Raw genomic sequence first — 18,704 nt, forward strand, 5'->3', positions numbered from 1 at the left:
GGTGCATTCTATTAAATAGGATTGGTCAGTTCCTTGAAGCACAGCCAGAGCTCAGCGTCCTGCTCAGACACCAGAGAGAGGGGGGGGGGGGGGGGGGGGAGGTATCTCTCTCTCTCACACACTCTCTCTCACAGTCAATGTCTTTATCTCTCTCTCACTCTCACACACTGTCTCTCACACTATGTCTCACACTGTATCACATTCACTCTCTATGTGTCACACAGTCGCTCACACACTCTCTTGGTCTCATACACTCAGTCTCACAGAGAGTCTGTGTCTCACACACACTCTCTCTCTCTCTCTCACACACACTGTATCTGTGTGAAACACACTCTCTCTCTCACTGTGTCTCACATACGCACTTGCACACACTCTCATTCTCACACACACACACTCTCATTCTCACACACACACACTCTCTCTCTCACAGACACACTTGCACCCAGACTCACTCTCTCTCTCACAGACACACACACTCGCACATTCACTCTCTCTCTCACACAGTCACTCTCACATACACTCTCTCAAACATACACACTCCGAGGAAAACCTTGCTAGCGCCCATTTCATTTGTGTCAGAAACGGGCCTTTTTTACTAGTATTCTATAAAGTACGCCTCAATTTATGCATTCTTTATAGAATACACCTACATTTCCATGTGGTTTACATGATACACTGAGTGCCCGTCCATGCGACCAAATTTAATCATGGGCCGTTACGCCACGTACAACTAAGGTGTAAATGCTGACATCTAAATTAAGTGTGGACCGGATGTATTCTATAACAAAGTGCAGAGATTTTAGAAACATCCCTGATCTGCCCATTCCATGCCCCCTTTCAACTATGCAGCTTAGAATTTATCTGTATCACTTTACAGAATATGCTTAGACTGTTGTGCGCGTGATTTCTAATTAACGCCAGTGTCAATAATTGCTTGTTAATTGGCAATTATTGACACTGATTGTCTTGTTAATTAATTAAGTTGTGCAAGCAAAACCAGAATACTACCAGACTTGCGTGTGCAACTTAAGTCACGCTATATAGAATCCAGGGGTAAGCGCTGACCTCCGGATTCTATATACCGGGCACGGTTCTGCATGTAAATCCAGGTGTATTCTATAACTACGCACATAGATTAGAATTTACACGTGTCCATTGCTAAGCGTATTCTGTAATGTACTGCGCCTCAATTCTAATGCAAGCAGGCAAAAAGGGGCATGCTTAGGAGCATGGAAATGGGCATTTCATGGGCGTTCGAAAATCTACACGCATTGTTATAAAATACTAGTGGAACCATGCCCGTTTCCTCAACAATGAAACGGGCCCTAGGAAGGTTGTCATGTAAGCTTTTTTTTTCTCTCTCTCCCCTGCCCTCCCCTCCATGTCCAGCAATTCTTCCCTCCCCTCCCCTCCATGTCCAGCGATTCTCCTCTTCCCTGCCCTCCCATCTGTGTCCCACGATTCTCTCCTCTACTGTCCTCCCATGTCCATCAATTCTCCTCTGCCCTGCCCTTCCCTTCCTCCCTCCCTCCCTCCCTCCCTCCCCTCGATGTCCTGTGATTCTCTCCTCCCCTCGATTTGTACTTGAACATTCTCTGGCTGGCTGGCGCTGGCTTCCGTTCCGTTCGTAACATCCCTCCTGACGTCAGCTCGCCTCCAGCGTTCCCTTCCCTCTCACTGTTCCACCCTCTGACATCATTACGTCTTGACGCGAGGGCGGGACAGTGAGGGGGAATGGAACGCTGGAGGCTGGCTGATGTCAGGAGATGTTACGAACCCAGGCAGCCAGACATGGAACGTTGGAGGTGCAAATTATTATATAAGATAGACCGGTGCACGTAAATCTATGTGCAGTATTAGAATATGCTTAGGTGTAATTGCCTAATGCGCATTAATTTTAGGCACCATATATAGAATCGGGCCCTGAACAGGAATATTCAGCAGGAGATAACCAGCTATCTTCCACTGAATATTCGTGGATAGGCAGTTGTGCTATTTAACCGGCCAGGAACCATTCCTGGCCGGTTAAATAGAACTGAATATCTGGGAAAATATGTTGAACTATTGTCTGCAGTTCTGGACCATCTCCTGACCCTTCCTATTATATTTAGACATTGGCCTGCTAAAAGTTATGATGCAGGATTTTAACAGCTAACTGTTTATGTGATTACTTTTTTGACGATTGAGATGTGTAAACCTTATGGTTTTGTTGTTGTTTATGAGCCAAACAGTAGTGAGTTAAAAACAAAAGTGTCATCGTTGGTGATACGTTGAAATCCTCTGCTCAATGTTCAGCAGTGGCTCAAAAAAGCAAATCGAATGCTAGGCATCATTAGGAAAGGAATGGAGAACAAAACAGAAAATATTATAATGTCTTTGTATTGCTCCATAGTGCTACCATACCTTGAGGACTGAGTACAGTTCTGATCACCACATCTTAAAAAAGGTATAGCTCAGCTGAATTAGAAAAGTTACAGATAAGGGAAATCAAAATGATAAAGAGGATGGGACAATTACCTTATGAGGGAAGGCTAAAGAGATTAGAACTCTTCAGCCTGGAGAAAAGATGGTTGAGGGGTGATATGACAGAGGTCTATAAAATAACAAACTTCCGCAAACTACTGAAGACACATCTCTTCAACAAGGCTTACCACAAAGATCAACCAATGTGAATATACATAACTCCTCCACACATAGTCAGAACTGTCTTACAATATCTGCTTGATATACTACTATCATGTTTTTTCATTATCATGTTGCCCAAGATCCTAAATGTCTATTTTCTAATGTATTTCCACCACTCATGATGGATTGTAAGCCACATTGAGCCTGCAAAGAGGTGGGAACATGTGGGATACAAATGCAATAAATAATAATAAAATAATAATAATAATATGAATCATTTGTTTACTCTTTCCAAAAGTACAAGGACCAGGGGGCATACAATGAAGTCCAAAGCAGTACATTTAGAACAAATCGGAGAAAATATTTCTTCATCTAATGTATCATCAAGCTCTGGAGTTCATGGTCAGAGAATGCAGTAAAAGCAGTCAGTGTAGAAGTGTTTAAAAAGATTTGGACAAATTCTTGGAAGAAAAGTCCATAAATCATTTTTAAGCTGGACTTGTGGAAAATCAAATGCTTATTCCTGGGATAACTGTTAAATGATTTAGACCATCACTCTGTCCCATACAATAAAATATCAAAAAATATTCACAGAATGTGTAAATGCAAATATAATAGTCTTGAATACTATTAGACTAAAGTGAGGGAGAGTCTCACAAGAGCGCACCAACCTGCCTAAGATAAGTGCAGTGTGCATTATTGAGAAATACATTTAAAAAAAGCAGTGCAAGTCCTTCTTTTGTTAATATAATGGGGATGGTGGAGGTTGAGTCAATGATTAAGACATTAACACGTATAATGGATTCACCTGTTGAGTGAAAGAAATACCATCGTGTACTATATATGAGACTCTCCCTCACTTTAGTCTAATAGTATTCAAGACTATTATATTTGCATTTACACATTCTGTGAATATTTTTTGATGTTTTATTCCTGGGATAAGCAGCATGAAATCTATTTTACTCTTTTGGGATCCAGCCAGATAATTGTGACTTGAATTGGCCACTGTTGAAACCAGGATACTGGGCCTGATTTACCTTTGCTTTGTCCCAGCATAGTGATGCTTATGTATGTATTTTATGTACTAACAATATTTATACACTGCTAGTGGTATTCATACATCTGCATTCGGCATAGATGTTTTAGTTGATAGGATTCTGGTCTGGTATATTTAAGGGGGGGAATGTGAGCTGCTATTAAGATGGGTTATTTCACTGTTAACCTGAGTTATTAGTAACTAGGTCTCATCGCATAAAATGGAACCTGCGCTAAAATAGCATATCCTGTGGTAGAATAACCTGTTTTACTGGTAGTTCACGTTGATAACTTCACCCCTTAATGGTTATGATGGTAATAACGGTAGGAAAGTTAATAGACTTTGGAGCTCATTTTCAAAGCACTTAGATTTACAAAGCAACCTGTGTAAGTTTATAAGTCTATGTGCTTTGAAATGAGCCTCCATGTGAACATCATTAATCATAAAAATGGTCTGATACACATTTGTCTGATGTGGCCACCACCAGGCACAGATAAGTAGACCACACAATCAAAGAAAAGAATCGTGATATTCATTCAAAGATAAAAGGGCCTCACAGAATCCCAATGACACAGTATCAGTTGATTGTGGTGAAGATTAGGGTAGAAATAAAGATTTTAAAAACCTACTAAAGTGTGAACAGATTTTCCATTTTACATCCAGCTGTGACTTCATTAGTGTGAGACCTTTTACAGGAGTAAGAAAATGAAGGTCTCTGGTGGACTGATGTCCTCAAAAGCAAATTTGAACAAATAATTCACAGTAATTACAGATGCTGACTAACTCATAGCAAGGAAAGAACTTGTTTGGAACCTCAGGCCTGGCTAATCTTGAACTGCAGACCTGAATACCTGATGCTTCATCTCTGAGCCACTGCAAAGCACCAAGCAATGTTTAAGCTAACACAAAAGTGGAAACTATGTGCTGACTCTAAGGACCAGTGACAGGGCTGCCGAGAGGGGGGGCAGGCAGGGGAATATTCCCCGGGTCCGAGCCTCCAAGGGGAGCCCGGTGCTGGGGTCTCTTTCTCTCTCCTGGTCCTGACGGGACCTGGGTGATCACGTCAAGACAGGAGCGAGAAAACTCCAGCACTGGGCGCCCTTGGAGGCTGGGGAGGAGCAGACACAGCATGACTTCGGGCAGGGCCTCTGGTTTGGATGTGGGGTTCTCTCCCAGGTCCTACCAGCAGAAAAGGTCTTCCTCCAGCGCTGCTCTTCATTCTGCCGCGTTGCCTGCCAAGCGGCTGCTTTTCCCCTCAGGCCGTGCATGCTCAGTTTTGAAACTGAGCATGTGCAACATGAGAAAAAAAGCAGCTGCGGGGCAGGCCATGTGGCAGAGTGAAGAGCAGCATTGGAGGAAGACCTCTTCTGCTGGCAGGGCCTCGGGATCCCCGCAAGCCAAGGTATTTCCAGTTGCGGAGGGGAAGTGATTCTGGGAGGGCGGCAACGATCCTGGAGGGGTGGCAGTGATGACGATCCTGGGGGGGGGGGGGGGGAGTGGCCTTGCCTTAGGCCTGGTGGCAGCCGTGTCCCAGGCCCAGTTCAGTCTCTCGGTGGCCCTGACCAGCGATCCCACTCCCAGAGAACCAGATGGGTCTTTGGGACTAAAGGTGAGCGGCTGGGAGCAAATTAGATTGTCCCAGTGCCTTCATTTTAACTCTAGTTTTCCTGAGCACTGCCTTTTTGATTTTCTTCTTTTTTAAAATAAATGAAACTCCTGTCTTCCCTTATTTGTCCTGACTAGATTGTCCCTGCTTCAAAAAGCTTACAGTCTCTTATACATATTTTTACAGCTCCGGATGTACTTAGTAGTGAGCAGAAATGTTAAATCAAAGAACGAATTGCATTCAAAATCTGCACCCTGTGTTCACAAAATTATTCACGGCGAGGCCCCGATCTACATGGTAGACCTTATAGACTTACCAACCAGAAACACAAAAAAGTCAGCACGCACATACCTAAATCTCCATTACCCAAGCTGCAAAGGACTAAAATATAAATCAACATATGCATCCAGCTTCTCCTACATAAGCACACAACTTTGGAATGCACTACCAAACGTCATGAAAACAATGCATGACCATGCATTCTTTCGGAAATCAGTAAAAAACAATTTGTTCAAAAAGGCATACCATAACGATCCAACCTAAACACCTGAACCCTGCAACACAACGAAACGTATACCAGAACTGGACAAAACTTAACTCTTCATCCTTGACTACCTAATTCACTCTGTTACTCATGAACTTTAACGCAATCAACACTCTGTATTTCTTATACCGGAATTGGCGATCGCCATCACGGTACTATGTAAGCCACATTGAGCCTGTAAATAGGTGGGAAAATGTGGGATACAAATGCAACAAATAAATAAATAAAATAAATGGCAGTAGTAGGTGACTCAAAGACTACTCAGGCTGTGCTGCCAGACCTGAAGAGTGAGCTCTGTGATGCTCAAAATGAAGCTATTGGATACCTGTTTATTTATATGACTTTAGCTTCCACTTTTTTTCAGTAGTAGCTCAAGGGGAGTTACTTTCAGGAACAGTAGGTATTATTCTGTCCTTGGAGGGCTTACAATTTAAACATGCACCTAACACAGCAAGAATGACCTAATATGGAACGCATTAAAGCGTCATGTGCTTCTGCATGTGTGTGTGCTAACCGTGTGGTAAATATTTTGTGGGAAATTTTGGGGGGTGTCAAGGGAGAAGAGTGGGGGATTCCCACGCTAACCATTTAGCACATCTACATTACCATGAACTAACAGGTTAACAACGCTGGATAACGCAGGAGCCCTTAGGTGGCAGGAAGTCATTTTTAACCATGGCTATTAGTGCACAGCCATTAATGAAATAAATAGAAATTGGGGATTTTTATATCCGTGGTAAAAATGGCCTTAGCGTGCAGGAATGGCCCTTGTAAGGGCAAGCTGAGGTCATTTGTTACTGCTACTTAGTAAAAGGACCTCTACGTTTGTACCTGAGGCAATGGAAGATTAAGGGGCCCTTTTACTAAGGCGTGTAGGTGCCTACGCATGTCCAACATGTGTCAAATTAGAACTACAGCCCAGCTACCATGTGCCTTGGGCAGTAATTCCATTTTTGATATGAGTACAAAACATGCGGTAGAAAATATATTTTTTAAATTTTCTACTGAGTGGTGCTTACCTGGCAGTAAGCCAGGGGCATAGCCAGACACCCAATTTTGGGTGGGCCTGGGCCCAAGATGGGTGGGCAGAAGAACTCCACCTTGTCCCACAAGTGATTTGGTCTCTCCTTCTCTCACCTGCATGCCATATGGTTCTCAAACATACCCCTTCCCCTGCATACTTTTTAAATAGCAGATTTTCACAAAACTCTGGCTGTGAATACACACTGCTCATGTTGGCCCCACAGCCTTCCATCTGATGCAACTTCCTGTTTCCGCATAGGAGGGAATACATCAGAGGAAAGGCTGTGGGGCTAGTGCGAGCACTATGTATCAGCTGCTGCTCGCTGCAGGTGAAGATCTGCTATTTAAAAAGTATGCAGGAGGGACGGTTGTTGGGAGTTTTTGGCTAGTGGGGCTTGGGGATCCCTGCCAGCCACATCATAGGTGTGCTGCTGCTGGGTGGGCCTGAGCCCACCTGGGCCCACCCTTGGCTATGCCACTGCAGTAAACGCCAGTTTACACACACTGACACTTACCTCCTGGTTAGCGCATGAGAACTTGCCACCAATTCAATGGGTGAGGTAAGGTGTCCGGCCAAAAATGGACACTCGCTGTTTTTAATTTTGCCACATCCATTTTCGGCCACAAAAAAAAGGCCTTTTTTTCCAGGCACACTGAAAATGGACCTGCGCACATCCAAAACATGCACCTACACCAGTGAAGGCCATTTTTCAGCGCTCCTTAGTAAAAGGGCCCACAAGTAACATGCCTAAGATCACAAGAAGCAGTACTGGCATTTGCACTGGGCTTCCCTGTTTGTCAGCCCATTGCTCTATCCACTAGGCTGCTTAGACTCAGCCAATAGTCATGCAGCCATTTTTGAAAACACGGACTGCCGCCAGCTAATTTAGACCTAGATATTCAAAGCTGGGTCACATCCAAGCAACGGCATTGAAAGCCAAGTCAATGAGAGTACATAGAAGTTTTGTGGTTATACCTAATATTTAGTACTGCACCCACATAGCTAACTGGGCAAAAACAGGACTGCTATTAGCGGGGCCCTTCTACTAAGCTGCGGTAGGCTCTATGTGTGCGCTGCGTGCACCCAAATGAGACTACTGCCAGGCCAGCGCGCTCCCCTGGCGGTAATTTCAGATTTGGAGTGCGCCCATAATGCCTGTATGAATTATTTATTCATTTCATCCCACGCACACCATTTCTGGCATTAATTGGCAGCTGGCACGTGTTGACCAGTCACCGAGCGTGTAGCAGGTGAGCCCTTACCACTAGATCAATGAGTGGCGTTAAGGGCTCAGGCTGGTTTTAGACACGCATTGGTTTCAGTTTTAACACATGCCCTTTTGCCATCACATTTAAAAAAAATAAAACTTTTTTCCGAGAGTTAAAATGATAAGTCCACTGAAGATGTTAAAACGGTACTTTAAAGAAATTTTGGAGTTACCTGAGGCAAACTTGCCACCTCTTTCTCAGGTCTATTATGTACCTCAAAAACTACAAGAACCATCATTGCAACAACAAACATCTCTGGATATTACAAACTTCTTGGAGACATCAGATACTGAGCAAGCCACCGCGGCAACTTTGGTAGCCACGGTGGCTTTATTCCCAGATAAGTAATGGTTGTTCAAAATGTTTTTTAAACATAAGGACAAACTGTTTTTGGGATTAAAGATACTATTATTTCCAGATGTCTCAAAGGACACACAAAAGAAACGTAAACAAATTTTGATATTGAAACCAGAAGTATTGCGGCTAGGTGGAACATTTTATCTTTGATTTCCCTGTAAATGTAAAGTATCCTATAATGCTCACAAATATGTTTTCATGGATCCATCTCATCTAACAACATTTGTGGCCTCTAAAAGAGCTGAAGGAATGAAATAATATTAACCTTGCTTAAATTTCTCTTAGATGTTAAATATCCTTAATATCTCTGGTGGTCATGTGTTAAGGTGCGCGCTTTTTGGAAAGCGATTCAATATAGACTACAGAGTTGGCTTTCAATACCCATTAAGTGGTCACCTGAATATTTCCTATTTCTAGGTAAGCCTCCGGGTCTAACCATGCCTCAATCATTGTTGGTTCGTCATTCCATGTCGGCAGCTAGAGTTACACTGGCTGCTTCTTGGAATTCCCCTCAGGTCCCTTCTTTGATAGTGGTTAAATAAGTTGTGGTATATTTGTGAAATGGAGAGACTGAGGGCTATTAGTGGTCACACTTTGTCTAAGTGGGAGGAGGTTTGGGAACCTTTTACTTCAAAATGTTCATTTCAGTGGCGTAGCCACAGGTGGGCCTGGGTGGGCTGGGGCCCACCCATTCAGGGCTCAGGCCCACCCAACAGTAGCACACGTTTAATGGTAGCTGGTGGGATCCCAAGCTCGGCCAGTTGAAGACTTTCTCCTGATGGTAATGAAAACGCTACTCTCCACAATACCGGCACCTGCGCATGCTGATGCAGACTGCCAAGGTGGAAAGAAGCATTTTTCCACCAGCTGAGATATTTTTTGGGTGGTGGTTGGGGGAGAGGGGGGAGAACACTTGGTGCCCACCCACTTCTTGCCTAGGCCCACCCAAAATCTGTTGTCTGGCTACGCCCCTGGTTCATTTTAATTGCTGTCTGCAGAAGCTTAAGGGGTAATGTGATGGGGTTGTTGTTTTTTGTTTTTTGCTTTTTTTGGGGGGGGGGGGGGTCGAGTTTCTGTTTTCTAAAAATTATACTACATTATGGAAGTTTCTAGGTTGTGTTTGGATAACTGCTGTTGCGACTTGTTCCCCTTCGGGACTTCTATTGCTGTTTATTTTCAGTTATATGACTCGTATCTGATCTATTTTGGGTTTTGTCTCTGTTTAATAAAGACTTCTTTAAATTTCAAAAGAAATTTTCGTTTTAATCCTCCTGTATAATGGATATTTCTCTCGTACAATGTGGACTTCAGTGTTGAAGATGTTAATTGTATTTTCCATTTTCTTTTTTTACTATTTCTAAAAGTAACACTTTCCAATCAAGTTTAACTCCTTGAAATAATTGTATATGCATTAAAAAAAACCCTTTTGCAGACGCAGTAAAAACTGGCCCAGCACGCGCCTAATACATTTTACTGTGGCTTAGTAAAGTGTCTCTCCTTGCCCAGTTAGCTATCTGGGCACCATCACTGAATATCACCAGTGCTTGCATAAAGGTTAAAAATAATCCCTTGTCTGCCTTTAACAAACACACAAAAGTAAAAACATACATACATACAGCAAATAAATACTAATCAAACACACAAAAAGTATGAAATGTCTCAACACCACAGAATACAATACATCTCATCAAGGCTGCGCTTTAAATTACAAATTGATCAAGCTGCACGACCTGCATGTCACACACAATGGAGTGTGGCTGAAAACTAACTATCTGCGGTAGTCCATGTGTCAACATAAACAAATGACTCTTCAATTGTTTTTTTTTTTTAAATGAAGCAGTGTCTGCCTGTCTCCTAAAAGCCAAAGACAACTGGTTCCACTCTCTAACATAACTTCTAGATCTGCCCAGGCTCTGCCCCTAAGCCACACTGATACTACCTGGACAATGCCTGGGCAGTCAGGATATTCATTAGTACTACTTGGTTAAGGCAGGGGCGTAGCTAGGTGGGGCCATGGGGGCATGGGCCCCCACAGATTTAGGCTCTGGCCCCCTCTACTTTTGACACCCCCCGCCACTTTCGACCCCCCTCCCGCCGTCACCACCGCCGACCTTCCCCTGCCGCCACAAGGTACCTTTGCTGGTGGGGGTCCCCAACCCCTGCCAGCCTTAGTCTTCTTCAACGCTAGTCTCGGCGCGTTCGCTGATCTGTGCTGTGAGTCCTGACTGATGTCCTGCATGCATGTCCTGCATGTTAACGTGCAGGACATTAGTCAGGACTCACAGCACAGATCAGCGAATGCGCCGGAGACTGGCACTGAAGAAGACTAAGGCAAAGGTACCTGGCAGCGGCGGGGGGCAAAAGTGGTGGGGGAGGGTCGGCGGCTGGGGGAGGTGGGCTAAAATGTGCCCCCCCACCTTGGGCTCTGGACACCCCTCCCGCCGAGGTCTAGCTATGCCCCTGGGTTAAGGGACCCTTTTACAAAACTGCGGTAAAACATGGCCTGTGGTAGTGTAAGCACGTCTTTTAGGCGCACGCTGGGCCATGTTTTAAATGCGGCTGGGAAAAAATGATTTTTTTAATTGGCACGTGCTAATATTAAAACTAGCATTCGCCTATTTATGGCCTGAGCCCTTACCACCACCCGTTGACTTAGCGGTAAGGGTTCACACGGTAACCATGCAGCACACGCCAATGTGGGTGCATTGCTGATTACAGCTGGGAACGCCCGCCCCCCCCCCAAGGTAGAAAATAGAAAATTATTTTCTACCCTGAGATTTGCTGTATGCCAAAATTGAAATTACTGATTGGGCGCATGCTACCCGTGCATTAGCCCCTCCCATGCTTTCATAGAAGGACCCCTAAATGTCACTAAATATCCTCTCCAGAGCCACTCAGTACAATTTAATCCTGCAGCAGCCCCTCCAGCCTGGTTACTTCCTGTTCCGGGGCAGAAGGAGCAGGGAGCCAGCGGAGCCGACAGGTGCGCGGCTGCTCTCTGCACCCTCCAACAGCCAAGAATGCACCCGGGGAGGGGGGTGTCATTGCGCCGGGGGGGGGGGTGTCATGCTGCAGCCGGGGGGGGGGGGGGTGTGCAGTAGCGATCTGCCCAGGGTGGCAGTCGACCTTGCTATGCGACTGGCTTGAGGTAGTGTAGGAGCGGATTTTGGGTGTGCGCAGAATCATTTTTCAGTGCACCTGTAAAATGTCTTTTTAATTTTTGATGAAAATGGACGTACAACAAAATCAAAATTTCCATGCGTCCATTTTGGGTCTGTGACCTTACTGCCAGCCATTGACCTAGTCATAAAGTCTCATGCGGTAACCGGGCAGTAGTGACCTAAGCACACCAAATGCCACTTGACACTCATCCGATACACATGCCCAAAAATAAAAATTGTTTTTCAGCCACGCATATTGGACACGTGCCAAAAATGAAATTACCACAAGAGCCAGGCGGTAACTCCATTTTGGTGCATGTTGGGCGCGCGTAGAGCCTTACGCAGCTTAGTAAAAGGGCTCCTTTGTGACGACCTGGATTTGATGACCTTGAAACTGGACCTGGTTCTTACTACCTACTGACTGATGATATCTGGAACTGATATTAAACATGTTTATGTTATAACCATCAGTTGAAGACAGCTTACATTTGAGTAGTTGAAATCCTATGAAGTGAATCCGTATACTTCAGATTTTATTCCGATGTTTAAATAAATCCTATAGATTGGGGTCTCAGCCTAAGCTCATGATGAGAACCTAACAATAAATTAGGACCTAAGTTTACGAGATTTTATCAACGACTTCTTTGACACTCTAGAATAGATGCATTAGCCAGTACAAACATAGGTTTGACTTTCATCATTGGCAGAGCAGAAGTTTATGACAATCCACCACACAGAGAGAAGAACATTCTAAGCTGGAACTCAAAAGGGACCCATGCAACAGAACTCATGCTAAAAAAGCATTACCATGCAGTTCTGGGAAATGTTGCGCACATGCTAAAAAGGGACTTAACATGAAATCTATACCATTATTCCTGAGAGAAAGATAAAACTTGACTTCAATAGCACGGCTGGGCTGTGGTACTTATGTGGACGCTAGCTGCAGTTCAAAATTTCACTTGCAAGCCAGCCCAAAGTGAAAAGGTTTATTAGAATTACCCTCTTTGTGCTGAGGGAAAGGGCAGATGAAATCTCTCTTCTAACTGGTCTTAGTGCTGCTTCAATACAGTTTGCAAAGGATATTTCAAACTACAGCCCACCCCTAATAATAATGGCCTTTAACTTGAATATTACATTTTATTGTATAATGGAAAGTATACAAACATTCTCAACAGGCCAAATTAAGATACAAAACAGATTATCAAATCTAATTTTTGAAAGGCATTCTGTATAAATCAATATTTAAAAGCAGTTATGCAGTTGGCAGTGGGTGCTGAGCTGTTCTTTACACTTTCAGGGCTCCTGAATGCTTAACTTTTGGCAGTGTAATTCACTATCCCCCGAATTCTTTATAGCGTGCCTAGAGTTATGCGTGGTTCTGAGCGTAAATCTAGGTGTATTCTTTAACTACACATTTTGATTAATTGTTTTAACAAGCTGCTAAGTGTTGTTAACAGCTGTTAACAAGCAATAATGAGCGCTAATTGGCAAAAATTAGAATTTACGTGCGTACATCGCTAAGCATATTCTTTAATGTACTATGCCTAAATTCTAATGTGCACAGGCAAACAGGGCCATGGAAATGGGCATTTCAAAATCTACACGCATTGTTATAAAATATGGGCTAATGCGCGTAAATCTACACACAGGGAATTACACCAGCTTTTCATTGATATAAATGGACGTGTGTAGATTTAATCGCATGAACTGCGCCTAAGAGTATTCAAAATACTGTGTGTACATTTATGCATGGTATTTAGAGTACGCTTAGGCATAATTGCCTAATGTGCGTTAATTTTACTACTACTACTTATCATTTCTATAGCGCTACAAGGCATACGCAGCACTGTACACCATAGACAAAAAAGACAGTCCCTGCTCAAAGAGCTTACAATCTAGATAAGACAGGTAACTGACAGAACTATTAAGGGTAAGGGAATAAAGAGGTGAGGGTAAAAGGACAGGGCAAGTGAGTTAGGAGTCAAAAGCAGTGGGGTAAAGAGGTGGGTTTTGAGTTTGGACTTACTACTACTTATCATTTCTATAGCGCTACTAGACGTACGCAGCGCTGTGCACTTGAACATGAAGAGACAGTCTCTGCTCGACAGAGCTTATAATCTAATTAGGACAGACAAACAGAGCAAATAAGGGATAAGGACAAAGAGTAGCAAGATTCCGCGCAGAATCCTAAAGAGTAGCAAGATTCCGGAATCCCATAGTAGCAAGATTCTGTGTAGAATCCTAAAGAGTAGCAAGATTCCAAAATTCCAAAGACTACTACTTATCATTTCTAAAGTGCTACTAGATGTACGCAGCGCTGTACACTTGAACATGAAGAGACAGTCTCTGCTTGACAGAGCTTACAATCTAATTAGGACAGACAAACAGGACAAACAAGAGATAAGGGAATATTAAAGTGAGGATGATAAAATAAGGCACCATATATAGAATCAGGCCCTATATGAACAAAGTTAGGAATTTTAAAGTTATACAGAAAGTGGAAACATTTGGCTCCTCTCTGTCTAACTTCTGGGTTTAGGTTCCTACAAAGTCCATATACTAAAGTCATAGCTCCCGTAGCTGAAAATACGTATGATTTCAACATATAACTTATCTGTTGAAAGCTACGTGCTGACCATTCAGTTGAATATCACCAATAACTAAAAAAAAAATAATAAAAGGTTTAAATCTGTAACCTGAAGAAAACAAATTGTACTTTTGCTTAGTAGTGATGTTTTGTAGCTGCCTGTTCATACTCAATTGTGATCAGTTGCCAGAGTGGAAAATAAGATGAATGTTGTTTCCACTTAAGGATAGTCAATGCAAAATAGTTAAACTGCACACCATTTCCGTCCAAGTTAAGACAGTCAAGCTCAGGAAAGGTCAAAGTAGAAGGAGAAAGACCAAGAAATCATATCACCGAGCTCAGATACTCATAGACATTCATAGATCAGTTTGAGATTGTGCAAAATGATTGCTTGAATAAGTAGAAAAACAAGTGACCCCCCCCCCCACCCCACCTGAATAGCAACAGTTACTTCAGAAACTCTCAGAGCTTTGAAGGTTTTCCTCTACATACATTTTGTAGATCTCACTTTCCTTTGTGACTCATTAACTGATATTAACTTCTTTGAGACTGATGCAAGGAGAGCCACCAACCAGTAAACCATCTTGGCCTCCAATTACTAGCACTATTACAACATTACCGTCTAATTAATTTTTGTCTGGTCCCTTAAAAGATACCAGTCTGCAAAATGCCCTATCTTTCCTGGGACAAAGCAAAGACCGTTTGTCTAAACTCCTTTCTTGTTTTTTGTTTTTCCTCCACATGTCCTGTGGCTGTCTATTAAGGTGTTTTAAATGGCTTTGTGTTGAGACTGTAGCATGCTATGCTTGTAATTCTTATTGTCTACGTCTGGGTAATACTTGCTGTGCACCTCCTTGGGTAAATTTCTTCAAAAGGATGGTACAAAAAAATCCTGTAATAATTACGTTAATCAATTAATTTTAATCCATCTGTAAACCAATGGACCCTAGAAAAGCCATACCTCAGTGTACAGGTTACATAGATGAAACAATTGTCACAGACTTATAGGGAAAGTAAATTATGAAATGCTGGTATGAAAAATGCAGACACATCACTTACTTCTTTGCCAGTGCATGTTCTGGGAGAGGCCGCAGTTTTTTCCTTTAGAAGAAAACGGTTTGGTTCTCTGGAGTATTTGACCGGTGTCTGTTCTACAGTGTATGTGGATGCCTCGCTGGTTTGCATGTGTTGTGAGACAACTGATTTAAGAGGATGTTGCATTCGCCTGTTTTAAAAGCCCCAGGTTCCTGCTGTGAAGTTCATGGCATCACGTCCTCCAACCACAACAAGCAGTCAAGCAGTTCTTTCCCTCCCCCCCCCCCCCTCAGTTGTGTACTGCTCTTCTCCACATTAGACAACTCTCATCCATAGCTGAAGGTGCTTTGATACACAACCCTGCCCTGCCCTACCAACTTTTGCAGTTAAAGTTAAACCAAAACATGAGACATTTGAGCCTGCAAATAGGTGGGAAAATGTGGGGTACAAATGTAACAAATAAATAAAATAAATAAATACCCCAAAAATTATTATTTTCTACAAATTTTATAGCAAGAGTAAAAACAGATGGTTTACGTAGGTATTCCATGAGGGCATTTGATCAAATTAATGTAGAGCTCCCTTGAGGAATATCAGGAAGTGTGGTTTTCCATCCATTTCAGTTGTGCGATGAGTATGACGTATTTTATAATATACAAAAACTGGAAACAAACTTCAGAAGATTCTATTTTTCTTGTGTTTATGGACCTATACAATTTCCAACAGTTATGGAACAGAGCGGCAAACCTTGTATTTTTGCTCATCTTTTACAAGAAACCAAAATCCCCAGAGAGGTCACTTCATCTGCACAGTGAAGGAAACACCTGCAAGAGCTTCAGACCTAAATGACTACATCCTTTTTTTCTGTTTGGTTCTGGTTGAAATGTGCTGTTCCAGACACAAACGATGATCAGATCAAAATCAGTTTTAGGCCATTCTTTGTGTCATTGGTACTCAGGATCCACAAAGAACCCTATTTTCCAGATGTCTGAAGTGCAGACATGGGTAAGACAATTTTCAAAGCCATTTTTGGCAGGCAGATAGCAATTTATTCACCGGAGCCCCTTTTACCTCTCGCACCGAGGATACGTCTCCAAGTGCTGCCCGGGAGGGAAAGCTTAGGACAGTTGTTGTAGTTGGTGATTCGATCATTAGGCATATAGATAGCTGGGTGGCTGGTGGACGTGAGGATCGCCTGGTGACTTGCCTGCCTGGTGCGAAGGTGGTGGACCTCACCCATCACCTAGATAGGATTTTAGATAGTGCTGGGGAGGAGCCAACTCTCTTGGTACATGTGGGCACCAATGACATAGGAAAATGTTCTGGAAGCCAAATTTAGGCTCTTAGGTACAAAGCTCATATCCAGAACCATTAGGGTAGCATTTTCTGAAATGCTACCCGTTCCACGCGCAGGGCAAAAAGACAGGCAGAGCTCCAGAGTCTCAATGCATGGATGAGACGATGGTGCAGGGAGGAGGGTTTTAGATTTGTTAGGAACTGGACAACATTCTGGGGAAGGGGGAGCCTACTCCAAAAGGATGGGCTCCACCTTAACCAAAGTGGGACCAGGCTGCTGGCATCGGCATTTAAAAAGGAGATAGAGCAACTTTTAAGCTAGAAACCGGGGGGGGGGGGGGGGGGGGGGGGGGGAGGCTGACAGTCGCTCAAAAGTGCATGGTTCGGGATAAGGTATCTTTCAAAGATATCACCAAAACAGGGAAGATAGGGTATCCTGATAGTGAGGTTCCAAAAGAGACTGTAGTAGATCAGGTGTCCTTAAATAAAAATAAAAAACAGACAAAAGATTGCAAATTAATACTGTCAAGTACTGAGCATCTCTTCCGCGCTCCTGTGGAAACAGGAAATTACGCCAAAGGAGTGGAGGGGTGCGGTAGAAGGAAGACACCGAGACTGATGCGGGTAGTGTTAGGTGAAACGCGGCCTATGTTTGGAAGGGGAAAACTGTTTTTAAAGGGTAGATAGAGGAAGGTAGCCTGTGACAGAAAGAGGATGAGGGTTGCTGGCTCTTCTTTTTTCCCTGCACATTCGATTCTGCCAAGTAAGCTCTGGGCCAGCTACCTATAGGGCCAGTGACATCACAGGCTCAGGCATTTGGTGCCATTTGGCGCCCGGGGCCAGAGCCTCACCTGGTCCATAGGTTAAGCCAGCCCTGACGCTAACCGCTGTTACCACATCTCTGGCAATGAGTTCCAGAGCCTAACTATTCTTTGAGTGACAAAATATTTCCTCCTATTTGTTTTAAAAGTATTTCCATGCAATTTCATTGAGTGTACACTGGCCTTTGTACTTTTTGAATGAGTGAAAAATCAGTTCACCTCCACCCGCTCCACATCTCTGGTCATCTTATTGGGCAGACTGGATGAGCTGTGCAAGTCTTTATCTTCCGACATTTACTATGTTACTATGGTGCTTATTTTCGAAGCACATGGACCTTCCAAGAGGCCGAAATGGATGACCATGTGCTTGAAACATCCAAGTACCAATTTTGCAAAGGTAGAAAAAGGACAGCCAACGCAGTACATCCAAATAGCATGGGGGCGTGCTGCATAACCGCCGAGAGGAGGGGGGGCAGGAGGGACAAAATTCCCTGGGCCCGGCGCCGCAGTCCTACCTGCCCTCCGTCGTCGACCATCTGTCACCGGGCAGGGCCCCCTGCATTGAAATCACAGTTGCCTCTCACCTCCGTGTGAAAGCGCTGCAGGCAGCAGGGCAGCAGATTACCTCCCTTCGGGCCTCCTTCCCTTTTTGTGTCCTGCCCTCGCGGAAGTTATGTCAGACGAGGGCGGGACACAGGGAGGGAAGGAGACCCAAAGGGAGGCGATCTGCTGCCCTGCTGCCTGCAGCGCTTTCACACGGAGGTGAGAGGCACTGTGATTTCAATGCAGGGGGCCGGGCCCGGTGGTGGGTGTAGGGGGGAGCGGCGGCGACCTCGGGGGGGGGGAGGGGGAGAGTGGCTGCGGCGACCTCGGGGGGCAGGGCCCCGGGGAGCAGTCTTGCCCTGGGCCCGGCCCAGTCTCTCGGCGGCCCTGGCGTGTTGTGAGCATATTTTGAACTGGATTAGGGAGGGGGCCTGAACTCTGAACATCTAAGAACGATTGCTGCAGGGGTAGAAATGTCAATGTCTTAAGGATGTCTTTATTTGGACCTGTTTCAGGCACGTCCAGGGCACACAAAAAGTGCACTGATTGAGCAGTTGACCACTAGATCCACAAAAGCTTAGCTGAAATTGGGTGGCGGGGGGAAGAGGGGTTGGTGGTTGAGAGGCTAGGATAGGGGAGGGCAGACCTATACGGGGTCTGTGCCAGAGCCGGTGATGGGAGGCGGGACTGGTGGTTGGGAGGCGGGAAATACTGCTGGACAGACTTATACGATCTGTGCCCTGAAAAAGACAGGTACAAATCAAGGTAAGGTATACACATATGAGTTTATCGTGGGCAGAC

The 18,704-nt window shown here is 44.1% G+C and overlaps 1 protein-coding gene across 2 annotated transcripts in view; it reads right to left on the reverse strand.

The window, feature by feature from the left end:
* Positions 1-15,383, reverse strand: part of POU2AF1 (POU class 2 homeobox associating factor 1) — a 78,527-nt gene extending 63,144 nt beyond the window's left edge. For both annotated transcript variants that reach the window (XM_030221926.1, XM_030221925.1), the window contains exon 1: positions 15,268-15,383. In XM_030221926.1, the coding sequence (XP_030077786.1) occupies positions 15,268-15,283 (16 nt within the window). In that variant the 5' untranslated portion in view covers positions 15,284-15,383. The remainder of the gene's footprint in view (positions 1-15,267) is intronic.
* Positions 15,384-18,704: the final 3,321 nt, after the last annotated feature.

The sequence above is a fragment of the Microcaecilia unicolor genome, chromosome 12, assembly GCF_901765095.1.
Source record: "Microcaecilia unicolor chromosome 12, aMicUni1.1, whole genome shotgun sequence".
Taxonomy (NCBI): Eukaryota; Metazoa; Chordata; class Amphibia; order Gymnophiona; family Siphonopidae; genus Microcaecilia; species Microcaecilia unicolor.